At 46.7% G+C, this 12704-nt stretch overlaps 1 protein-coding gene across 5 annotated transcripts in view; it reads left to right on the top strand.

The window, feature by feature from the left end:
* The window catches only part of sorcs1 (sortilin-related VPS10 domain containing receptor 1), a 194611-nt gene that overhangs the window by 99385 nt on the left and 82522 nt on the right, over positions 1-12704 (top strand). For all 5 annotated transcript variants that reach the window (XR_013820406.1, XR_013820407.1, XM_079864631.1 and 2 more), the window contains exon 2: positions 1413-1480. Coding sequence is in view for 3 of the 5 variants with exons in the window: in XM_079864631.1 (XP_079720757.1) it covers positions 1413-1480 (68 nt within the window). In the remaining 2 variants the exon portion in view is untranslated. The remainder of the gene's footprint in view (positions 1-1412; positions 1481-12704) is intronic.

Below are 12704 nucleotides of genomic sequence, written 5' to 3' on the forward strand. Positions count from 1 at the left end.
ATTCTGAAAAAATCATTTTATTTCAATGAATTCAGTCATTGAAAAAGCATTAATTTAATTTACAGATAAATCAATCACATTAGGAACCTTCCACACCCAACAACGTGCCCAGAACCGTAGGCCCAAAATGAAAATAGGCTAAAACAAACTTGCCCTCAAATAGAATAGATTTCATCTCATATTTATTTACATTACAAAACAGTATATTAATAGCCTAATAGAGATTGAACAGGCTACTTCAACCCATGTAACAACCCATGTAGCACACACACACACACACATACATCAGATAATCCATGTTAGATAGATAGATACCTCGGGATAATATAACATGGATTATCTGATAATGACATTTCATTTCATGATTATAGTGACAAAAATGATCACGGTTATCACAGAATCCTGTTCAAAAAGTACTAATGCAACACAATTAAATCAATTCACCAAGTTTTATGTCGAAAACCAGCAAATAACAAATAAAATTAGTATCAATATGCACTTTTAAAATAGTAAATTGGGTCCGATTTTCCTGTGGCATCTGTTGTTGCTATGCAACCATGCACACCGCTCTCCACAATGGCAACGTTTTAGTGGCTAATGGATTTCCACCACCGAAAAACGCTTGCTGTAGCTCTGCTACAAGATTTATTTACAGAGAAGAGAAAAACACCCGTAGTGTTTGGGTGCACCCCCATCCTTCATGTTGACTGAGCTTTCAATGTTGTTACGGAAAGGGTGAAGCTGATTGGTTGGTTCTTGTCACAGACATAGAGACATGTAAGCTGTGAGCATGTAAGATATGCTGCTTCTTCATAAATAGACATACATACTGTAAATCCCCTAGCAGATCTAGGCAGGTGGAGCTGGGGGAGGTGGAGGGGTTCAGAGGAACTCAGATAGCGAACTGCAGGACTTACAGCAAACAATGAACCAGACTATTCAACATCTCACGACCAATTCGTACGAATGATAAAAAGTTGGCTAATTCGTAAGAATTCGTATGACCTCACTCGTACGAATTTGTACGATTTGTCTAAACCCACGTGATGGGTAGGTTTAGGGGCGGGGTCAGGGGTAGGTCATTCGTATGAATTCGTACGAAGTGGGCAATTCGTAAAATATGTACGATTTTGCAAAAATCTACGAGGTGGCTAATTCGTACGAATTCATACGACCTCACTCGTACGAATTCGTACGATTTAGCCACCTCGTAGAATTTGTACGTTTTCCCGTGAGATCAGGTTGGACTATTTAAATGTTGTGTTGAGCAAGCAATCTCATTGGTTCTCATCAGCAGAGGCCAATTAGCTTGTGCCATGCGGTCTTGATGTGATTGCTTGCAGATTGCATGTCAGTCTGCGCTGAACTAGATATACATTTAACTTTTTACAACTTCTTGTGTTCTTGTACAGGTGATCCTCATGCTGACCAAACTGTACGACTTCAATCTGGGAAGTGTCACGGAAAGCTCTTTATGGAGGTAAGAATATGAATGATTATTCAATCTGTGTACATGCTACTGGGGAAATGTATTACAGTCATGTTGCGTAATATACCTTTGTGACTGTTTGTTTATTTAAGAAAGTAGATAAAATCCCTGTCCCTGTGGTAGTTCCTCAAACATCAGAAAGAAACAGATAAATACATGTGGTTTAAAGGCTCATAGTTTCCCTGCAATTGCATTTGTTTAAATAGTGTGACAGTACAAACACGTCCATTAGTGTGACTTTTAAGTCAACTCTGTATTAATAGACTGTTGAAGCTACATTAGCTGATTAATGGCGTCTCTATCGTTGATTGTCTTTACCCTTTTAAGATATGCAGCACACAGCTCATTGATCTGAGTGGACGTGCGCATTAGAATAGCATGAATGGATCTGACGTTGAGGATCTTAAAGGAACACGCCAACTTTTTGGGACTTTAGCTTATTTACCGTATCCCCCAGAGTTAGATAAGTCCATACATACCCTTTTCATCTCAGTGCGTGCCGTAACTCTGTCTGACGCACCCACCGCTAGCCTAGCTTAGCACAAAGACTGGAGGTAAACAGCTCCAGCTAGCATACTGCTCCCAATAAGTGACAAAATAACCTATTTACATGTTGTGATGATTTGTATAGTCACAGCTTGTACAAATAACAAGGTCACATCAGACACAGCCATCTTCTAACCGTATACATACTGAATGTTAGCTGGAGCCGTTTACCTCCAGTCTTTGTGCTAAGCTAGGCTAGCGGTGGGTGCGTCAGACAAAGTTACGGCACGCACGGAGATGAAAAGGGTATGTATGGACTTATCTAACTCTGGGGGATACGGTGAATAAGCTAAAGTCCCAAAAAGTCGCCGTGTTCCTTTAAAGGGATAGACACCCTTCATGTTGTTTCATTCATTTCAGTTTTTTGTTGTTGTTGTTTTTTTAGCTATTTCTTTAACTTCCACTAATCTAAAGCGCTACAATCATGAAACAAATGGTGAAACTGGCCTCTGATCACTAGATCTGGCAGCTTCTACCAGCAGCAGATTGGAGTGGAGATGCTCAACAGACTGTGTGGCCCTTTAGCTTGGAAAGATGGAGCTTCCATCGGAAATGCAGTGGCCAAACGTCCTGTGTTATAGCAGGACAGGAAAAGATCCAGCTGAGCTCATAAACCAAGGTCTCTCAGAAAGAAATCTGATATGTTCAGCAATCTCTTACTTCTCAGGCAATGCTTTGCTGTGTTGACCCAGCATTTCAGTAATGAAGTTAGTGACCGTGCATAAAAATATGCTGGTAACCAGAGGGTGATTAATCAAATGGCAGTATGCAGTGTAGTTACCAACCCAATAATTTTAGATGAATGGGAAATGATAATTGGATTTCTAAATGATGTCTATCCTTTGTGGGAGTCTGTGCGTGAGTGTTTTGCAGTGATGTCTGTCCTCTGTGTGTGCAGTTAATCATGCAGTAGGTATAATGAAAAAATGTGTTTTTTTTCAACACCCTTATGTCAACACAACAAGTACTGTAAATTTTGACTAAATATAACTGTTCAAAAGTTTGGGGTCGGTACTTTTTTTAAAGAATGTATTAAATTGATCAAAAGCGTTAGTAAAAACGTTTAAATTGTTACCTTTTTTTTTTTTTAAATAAATGCTGTTCTTTTGAACTTTCTGTTTATCAAAGAAAAATGTATCATGGTTTCCGCAAAACGTTTCGGTTACTAACGTAACCTCTGTTCTCTCTAGAAGAGGGAACGAGTATTGCGTAGTTACTACGCTACGGGAAAGCCTTTCTTTCTCGAGATACTGAAGCCAAAAATTATCCTTAATTTTTATAATCTTGTCAACGCAGTGCGGCAGCCTGCAGACCTAGGGCAGGCTTACTAGCGTGCCCATTGGCTGCCCTGCGGCAACTGCAGCAGCCTACCGCTGAGCCCTTGGCGTGACGTCACGACCAATGAGCGCGCTTGGCGCGCTTAATGCGTCACAGCCCGCGAAAAGGGGTGTGGCTTAGCGTATAAAAGCGGGGCTCGGAGGCTGCTTCTCTGGTTTCTGTCGCATGAAGCGAATGAGCTCGTGGCGCGAGCACGGCGGGCTACGCAATACTCGTTCCCTCTTCTAGAGAGAACAGAGGTTACGTTAGTAACCGAAACGTTCTCTTACGAGAGGTTCTCTCGTATTGCGTAGTTACTACGCTACGGGAACACCCTTGTCAACGCCGTGCGCGCCCAGCATCCACTGAATGAGTCCCAGGGAGAGCCCGGGGAACGTGATAGCAGAGAGCCGGGCGGCCCACAGAGGGCTAGCGCCGTACATAAGCACACACTAGGGGGTTAGGAGCGGCACGGCCGGTCCGAACTGACAATTCCCTGTATAGTGCAGCTCAACCAGTAGAGCTAAATCACACAACGTAGCCCGCGCACAGATAGTGGGCTGGCATACGCGAGACTTAGACTGATAACACTTTCGCCTGCAAGGCGGGAACATCCAGGTTGTAAAACCTAACAAATGTGGAGGGGGAGGCCCAGCCTGCCGCTGCACAAATGTCATGAATGGGAATCCCGCTGGACCACGCCCACGACGAGGCCATGCCTCTGGTGGAGTGAGCTTGAATGCCCAATGGGCACTGCAGGTCTTTAGACGCATAAGCAGCAGCAATAGCGTCCACTATCCATCTGGACAGGCTGTGTTTCGAGGCGGCGAGACCCTTGGTGCGCCCGCCAAACGAAACACAGAGCTGTTCCACCACTCGTTTGACTGAAGACCGTGCTATCAGAAAAACGGTTTTGAGCGTGAGGTATTTCATATCCACAGTTTCCAAGGGTTCGAAGGGATGCGCTTTCAGGGCCTCCAAGACCAGTGAAAGATCCCACATAGGAACCGAGGGGGGTCGCGGGGGGTTCATCCTCCTGGCTCCTCTAAGGAAGCGGATGACGAACTCGTTCCTTCCTAATGCGCGGCCCAGCTCTGAACAGAGAGCGCTGAAATGGCCGTGACATAGACTTTGAGCGTGGAGGGGGACCTGCCCGCGTCCAGTAACTCTTGAAGGAAACACAGTACTCGCGATACCCCACATGTCTGTGGATCGAGCCCCTTAGCAGTGCACCATCTGTTAAACACTGACCATTTCGACATGTAGAGCCGCCTCGTAGAGGGGGCTCTAGATTGTATGATCGTGTTCATGACCCCGTCTGGCAGATCAGCGTGTAATCGTTGAGGCTCCACGCATGCAGAGACAGCGCTCTGGATGGGGATGCCATATCGAGCCGCGGGCTTGAGAGAGAAGGTCTCTCTTCACCGGTATCGGCCAGGGGGCTGAGTCTGCCAGCTGTATTAGATCCGGGAACCAAGCTTGGTTCTCCCAGTATGGGGCTAAGAGGAGCACTGTGTGGCGCGCTTCCCTGATTCTCTTGATGACCTGAGGCAGCAGAGAGACCGGGGGAAAAGCATACAGCGGGCCGCTGGGCCAGGTCTGGGCCAGCGCGTCCTCGTTCTTCGAGAAGAACTCTGGGCAATGAGCGTTGTCTTTTGACGCAAAAAGGTCGACTTTCGCTTTGCCGAAACGGCGCCACAGTGACTGGACTGTTTGGGGGTGTAGAGACCACTCCCCAGGGGGAACGTTGTCCCTGGACAGTCTGTCGGGGCCCTCGTTCAGGTGGCCAGGCACATGCGCGGCTCTCAGCGAGCGCAGAGTGCTGAGCCCACACGAGGAGGCGTTCCGCCAGGGTGCAGAGCGTCTTTGATCTGACACCGCCCTGGCGATTCACATAGGCCACTACCGATGTATTGTCCGTGCGGACTAGAACATGGTGACCGTGGAGGAATGGGAGGAAGTGTTTGAGCGCTTTCTCGACCGCGAGCATCTCTAGACAGTTTATGTGTAGGAGATTCTCCTGGTCTGACCAGCGGCCATAGACCGGTCTGCCTTCGAAGAGCGCTCCCCAACCTAGGTTGGAAGCGTCTGTCGAGACAACTTTCCGGTGTGAAATCACTCCCATAGACACTCCTGTGTGATACCATACGGCTGCCAGCCAGGGCTGCAGGGCTGAAATGCAGCTCTGATTCACTTTGACTCGCAAGCCGCCGGCCGCCCAGGCTCGGTGGGGCACGCGCGCTTTCAGCCAGCGTTGAAGCGGGCGCATGCGCAGTAAGCCCAGCTGGAGCGCTGCTGCAGCTGAGGCAATATGCCCCAGGATACGCTGGAATGTCCTCAGCGGAACCCGGCTGCCTATTTGGAGGGATGCGGCGAGGAGGCGGATGCGGCGCGCGCGCTGCTCCGACAGTCTGGCCGTCATAGCCACCGAGTCCAGTTCTATTCCAAGAAGGAAATTGACTGACGGGGCGATAGCGAGCTCTTGGTCCAGTGACCGAGAGACCCAGATCCTCCAGATGGCTGAGAAGCGCTGTTCTGTGAGACACAAGTTCCGTCTCTGACAGCGCTAGAATAAGCCAATCGTCCAGATAATTCAGTATTCGCATTCCCTGTTTTCTCAGGGGAGCGAGAGCCGTGTCCATGCATTTCGTAATGTACGGGGTGCCAAAGACAGGCCGAAGGGCAGGATTGTGTACTGATATACTCGACCGTTGAAGGCGAATCTCAAGAATGGCCTGTGACGGGGAGTTATCTGGATCTGAAAATATGCGTCTTTTAGATCGAGAGAGATAAACCAGTCTCCTGGGCGAATCTGCGCGAGGATTTTTCTGGTTGTGATCATTTTGAACGGCCGTCTCATGAGGGCTTTGTTCAGATGTCTCAGATCTAAAATAGGTCTTAACGCTCCGTCCTTCTTGGGTACGAGGAAGTAGCGGCTGTAAAAGCTCGACTCGCTCAGAGAAGGATGAACCTGTTCTATAGCCCTTTTGCGCAGCAGCTTCGCTATTTCAGCTTGAAGCAGGTGCGCAGCTTCTGAACTCACTTTCGTCTCCGTCTGTGCTAGAAAGCGCGGAGGGTGACGAGCGAATTGAAGCGAATAGCCGTGTTTTATAGTACTCAGCACCCATTCTGACGCGCCCTGAATAGCTTCCCATGCTTCCGCATGCATAGCTAGGGGTCGAATGGTCTCTGGGTTCAGATCGCCGCGCTGCGCGGGATTGGGGAACCTGTATCAGAGAGGATGGAGCGGCGTGCGCGCCGCTGGTGCTCGAACACGGGGGCTGGTAAACAGTATTGGCCGGCTGTACAGCGTTCGGTAGCTCGGTCCCAGAGGATGGAGCGCGATTTGCTGACAAACACCCCTGGCGCGAAAGCGGCGTGGGGATTGTAATGTCTAAAAGTGAGTGCGCGTGCACGTGAGCGGGCGCAGAGTTTACACTTATGACACGGCCAGTGTTTGGGAGCTTAGAGGGTGTGCGACCCGAGGTAACTGAATGGCAGAGCGAGCAGCGGGTAGGTGTGAGCACAAAGTTGTGGGCACATTTACTACACTTAGTACTCGAGCGGCTTGTGTCCGCTTTATGAGAGAGCGCTCTATGCGCGTTACCATGGGGACCATGTTTGTGTGAAGCAGTGAGCACATGGGAGTGGGCACATTTTCTACACTTATGACACCTTCGGCCAGAGCCGGAATGTTTGTGAGCTTTAGAGGATCTGCAACCCGGGGTAACTGTGTGATAGAGCGGGCAGCAGCTAGGTGTGAGCACAGAGTTGTGGGCACATTTACTACACTTAGTACTCAAGCGGCATGTGTCCGCTTTATGAGAGTGCGCTCTGTGAGCGTTACCGGGGAGACCGTGTTTTGTGTGTAGCAGTGAGCACATGGGAGTGGGCACATTTTCTACACTTGTAACACCATCGGCGTTATAGAGCAAATGCTTTGATGGCTCATATGTTTAGACGCTCATAAATACTCAAGCACCATCCTGTGAGATGCGGGTTCGCTTTCTGTATGTAAGAAAGCTGGCCGCGAGCTCGGAGAAGCCAGCAGAAAAAAATATTTTTCTGCCGCCAGAGCCGGATTTGAACACGGTTCTCCAGTGCAGAAGCGTAATATTCTGCCACTGAGCCACAGGGGCACACATGAGCTTCCAGTTGGTGCGAGCATATGACCGAGCGTCGTGTTTCGGCGTTTGTTTGCAGGCGCGCGTGTATTAAAACAGGCCCGTTTACTGCAGCATTAGTATTTCCAGCCGCCTGAACTTAGAGGGGACTGAGAAATATTTATCCCGTGAGATGCGGGTTTGCTTTCTGTATGTAAGAAAGCTGGCCGCGAGCTCGGAGAAGCAAGCAGAAAAAAAGTTTTTCTGCTGCCAGAGCCGGATTCGAACACGGGTCTCTGGTGCGGAAGCCTAATGTTCTGCCACTGAGCCACAGGGGCACACATGAGCTTCTGGTCAGTGCGAGCATATGACCGAGCGTCGTGTTTCGTTTCGGCGTTTGTTTGCAGGCGCGCGTGTATTAAGACAGGCCCGTTTACTGCAGTATTAGTATTTCCAGCCGCCTGAACTTAGAGGGGACTGAGAAATATGTATCCCGTGAGATGCGGGTTTGCTTTCTGTATGTAAGAAAGCTGGCCGCGAACTCGGAGAAGCAAGCAGAAAAAAGTTTTTCTGCTGCCAGAGCCGGATTCGAACACGGATCTCTGGTGCGGAAGCCTAATGTTCTGCCACTGAGCCACAGGGGCACACATGAGCTTCCAGTCAGTGCGAGCATATGACCGAGCGTTTGTTTGCAGGCGCGCGTGTATTAAAACAGGCTCGTTTACTGCAGTATTAGTATTTCCAGCCGCCTGAACTTAGAGGGGACTGAGAAATATGCGAGGATTGGAAGTCCGGTCTAAGCGGGACGAAATCACTCTCTCTTCCTCCTTTCGCCGGTGCTCGTGACATCCGCTCTGATATCCCTTGAGAACGGCGCAGTTGCGCGGCTCGAACAAAGGGAGAGAGAGCGGGAAGATGTCATTATGTGCTGTGACATCGTTTGTTTGCAGGCGTGCGTGTATAACAACAGGCTCGTTTACTGCAATATAGATATTTCTAGTCGCCTGAGCTAGGAGGGGACTGAGAAATGTGTGAGAAACGGAGGTGGCCGGAGAGTGACGCGCGCGACCGAGGCGCGGGGTAGCTTTCTTAAAACGTAAAGGAAGCCAGCCCGTGACCGTCTACTTCTGACATCCCTTGTGAGCGGCGCCTTGCGCGGCTCGAACAGAGGGGGAGAGGGCGTGCGTCATCCGGGGGGGGGGGGGGGGGTAGCTTCCTTGTAACGTAAAGGAAGCTATAGCCCGTGACCGTCCGTTCTGACATCCCTTGTGAGCGGCGCCGTTTGCGCGGCTTGACAGAGGGGAGTAACCAGCTGGTCTGCTTCACCCCCTGATGCGACGGCAGTGCGGGCAGAGGCCGGCCGCTGCGCGTCGGTGCGGGGGAGAAGGAGAGAGCGAGGCTCGCGGGAGGGGCTCCGGCGAGCGCTCAGCTATAACCACCGGCTCGGAAGGCCTTTGAGAGCGGCGTTTTTTCTTACGCGGCCCGGAAGAGGCAGCCGGAGAAGGTGGAGGATCGTGAAACATGGCGAGTCGAGCCCGCAGGGTCGACATCGGCAAGTCCTCACACTGTTCGCAGCCGCCCGTGAAGGGCGCGGGCTGCGTGGTCGAAACCCAGGCAGAGAGCGCAGATCACGTGGCGGTCTCCGTCGCTGAGCGCGGCTCTGCACGAGCCACAGGATGAGCGAGGCATTTGCAACAACGCCTCGCGCTCTTTTAGATGCAAAGTGTGTCGCGGGGCGAACACACAAACACATACAACACAGAGCAGTAAAAGGATATATTCGCCGGATAGCGAAGCAGGCAGGGAAAGCTGAAGGCGGCGAAGGCGGCCGGCGTCCTCAGGCTGAGATCCTCGGCGTGCTGGTCGCTTGATTCGACGGCGGCTTCCTCAGAGAGCAGCGATGCGTAGAGCTTCGCTGAAAAGACAGAAATCAGAGAAGCAGCCTCCGAGCCCCGCTTTTATACGCTAAGCCACACCCCTTTTCGCGGGCTGTGACGCATTAAGCGCGCCAAGCGCGCTCATTGGTCGTGACGTCACGCCAAGGGCTCAGCGGTAGGCTGCTGCAGTTGCCGCAGGGCAGCCAATGGGCACGCTAGTAAGCCTGCCCTAGGTCTGCAGGCTGCCGCACTGCGTTGACAAGATTATAAAAATTAAGGATAATTTTTGGCTTCAGTATCTCGAGAAAGAAAGGCTTTCCCGTAGCGTAGTAACTACGCAATACGAGAGAACCTCTCGTAAGAGAACTACTGAGCTGCACAATGGTTTTCAACATTGATAATAAGAAAAGTTTCTTGCTGAACACTCAGCTTTGATTTTATAGGAATAAATAACATTTTAAAATATATATTTTAAAAAAAGCAGTTCGTTTACATTTTTTTTGGCAGTATTACTGATTCAACTGTTTTTTAATCAAATAAATAAAGCCTTGGTGAACAAAAGAGACTTCTTTTAAAAACAATAACAATTCTTACTGACCCTAAAGGTTTGAGCAGTGATTTCATGTGATTTTAAATTGCTCAACCTTTAAATATCCTGATGAATTTAATGGGCATTCTGCCTCATACGAGTTATTATATAAGTGTACAGTATCCGTGTGTAAGTATAGTACTGTACAGTGCAGTGTAAGAGTGTCTCATGGGAGTTATCAGGTCTAATAGATGGTAATATAATAACCAAGGCCATATAGCAGGCCAGGTGCATCCTATGGTGTTCCCTCAAGATATTTGCATATTTCAAGACAATTATTTCCAACTCACCCAGATAGATAAATTCAGGAGTGCCTTAATGAATGTAGTCAAATGCCTTCCGTGGCAGATAATTAAGCTTTCATGGGAAGGTATAAAGTACAGAGACGCTTCCTATACAGTAGTTACTATAAGCATTTTTAGGAGTAGCATAGTATGTATAGTGTAAGTGTATATAGAAAAACACTGTAAGCAAATGGAGTTAGGGCAGGTGAACGTTTGCATGGTATTTATTCCGTAAAGTATTAAGAGACGGTATAATGATTTGTGTTTAGCTGTAGAGAAAAGTTATTTGGCGTAGGCCCCGTCCTTAGTCCGAACTGCTAATGTGAAACATAGTTCATTGCTTAAACAGGTGTCAAGCAGTGATTGGCCAGACCTATTAATTATGTGGCATTAGAGTTTTCCTGGTAGAACTTACACTAAAGCTCTCGTTGCTATTTGTGGAACCAGGAGAGTCTTTGTGTAATCATTGAATATTATTATAAAAGTACCAGCCTCTAATACCCTTAAACATTTACATAGCCAAAATGGACAAAAAAAGCTTCTTCTTTTTTTTTTAGACTGAGCTTCTGCAAGTTCTTAATTTGTGATAGTGTTGGCTTCGAAAAGAGCTGCATTGTGATAGCTGCCCTCATTGAGGTGCTGGTTATTAAATGTATTTTGTGACTGAAAGAAGGTTTGATTTATGCCCATACACACAATTTATTCAGCCTTGTGTACTCGCTTCAGTAGTTTTCAGTCTCTGCCAGTGTGTGGAAAAAGGAAATAACAGGATTATTAACTTTTCATTTTTTCATTGAAAATGTATTTCATTTGTTCAGAAAAATTACGTGTGTAAATGGGTTTTGTCAGAAAACCTAACAAAGTGCTTTGTGTGGTAAAGTCTGGCTTTATTGAAGTCAGGAAGTCAAAATGCTGCTTAATATGAATTAATTGATCAGTGTACACACGCACACACACACACACACATATACTGTATATACAGTATATACACATCTATATCTATATATATATATATATACCCATACCTGTATGTAACATCCAAATCAGTCAAATCATGTAACGTCACGTGTACAAGCGTATTAAGCTGCGAAAGAGACGCTGTTAAACAGGTGGCTCTCTGTTTTTGTCTGCGTGGTCCGAGATGGAGAGAAACATGGACAAGTACAGGCTATCTTGGGCTTCGGGTGTGTCGTTAAACAGACAATACATGCAAAGATATGTCAAAATGTCTGTCTTGGGGACTTTTTAACTTAAACGCATTCAGTTATATCTTCAGTAAACATAAACAGCTGGGAAAGTAATGGAATGCTTGTCAGTATATTAGGTCAGTGCATTTGGTCTTAAAGTGACAGCAGCCTATAAACCCGCTACTCTGCTATTATTAGTAGTAGGCTAAATTGTTCATTTCAGGCATATCTTTTTTTTCTGTTGTATTTGTCCTATCGTTGTTGTTTTTTTAAATTGTATTATTGAACGTTTCAACTCACTGTTGTTGGTTGCCAGTGAAACTGCTCTGAATTACAGATGAAGGGGTTGGGGGTCATTTTGGGGTTTTTATGAACGTACTGACTTCATAAGACCGGAGTCGGATTCATGCATGAGTAACATCAACCTTAACTTACTCAGAGTAGGTCATGGCTTTTAAATATATTGGTATTTTTCACATGCAATAGATTAGACAATAATAGCACAGAATTCTCAAAGGTACAGCTTGTGAAATAATGTGGTCATGTACAACTACAGTAAATTGCAAATGTTTAGTGAAAGAAACCTTGACTATATAAGTGAACTATCCTCTTTAAAGCAGGATATTTAAAGTGCCATGTTTTTAATGTATTAATTAAGATCTCAGAGCAATGAGAGTGAAACTCTCCAAGGTCAAACTTGGTCCAAGGTCAAACTTCGGTGGTGGAAAAAATAAAAAATATAAAAAGCTGTTCCACAGCTTCAGGCTTGAATTTTGGAACGGAAGCAGGCAAAAACAAAGTACAAGCTTGTTATAAAAACATGAAGTTCCAAGTGTTTTGAAAGATGTAAGAATGGCACTGGAGTTCTCTCGTCTTATGAAACTACAAGTCAAATGAGGTTTGTGAAACTTTAACATCCAAACATGATTTTTATTTTTCTGGTGCACGCTTGATTGCACGCTTTTAAGTGGTAGCGGATATTTCGATTCTCTGATGTTATGTGTCTTTGCGTCATTTCTGTGTGAGTTGGCAAGACTTTGCTCTTCTAGAATAGATTTGAAGTGGCAGTTCTACCTTAAAAAAAAAAAAAAACATGTTTAAAAAATGTCAAGTCTCAACCGAACACAAGTTTCACATTAGCACACAGATGAACGTATGAATATTTTATAAAACTCACCACATCTTCACCACAGCCTATTTTCAAATGCTTCCAATATTCAACATTTCATATTACAGGAAATGTAAACAATGTTGGATAGCTTTCCTTCTTTCTCTTTCTGTATGTCATTGTGTGTATGTGTGTGTGTATATA

Source organism: Squalius cephalus (genome assembly GCF_949319135.1).
Source record: "Squalius cephalus genome assembly, chromosome: 2".
Taxonomy (NCBI): domain Eukaryota; kingdom Metazoa; phylum Chordata; class Actinopteri; order Cypriniformes; family Leuciscidae; genus Squalius; species Squalius cephalus.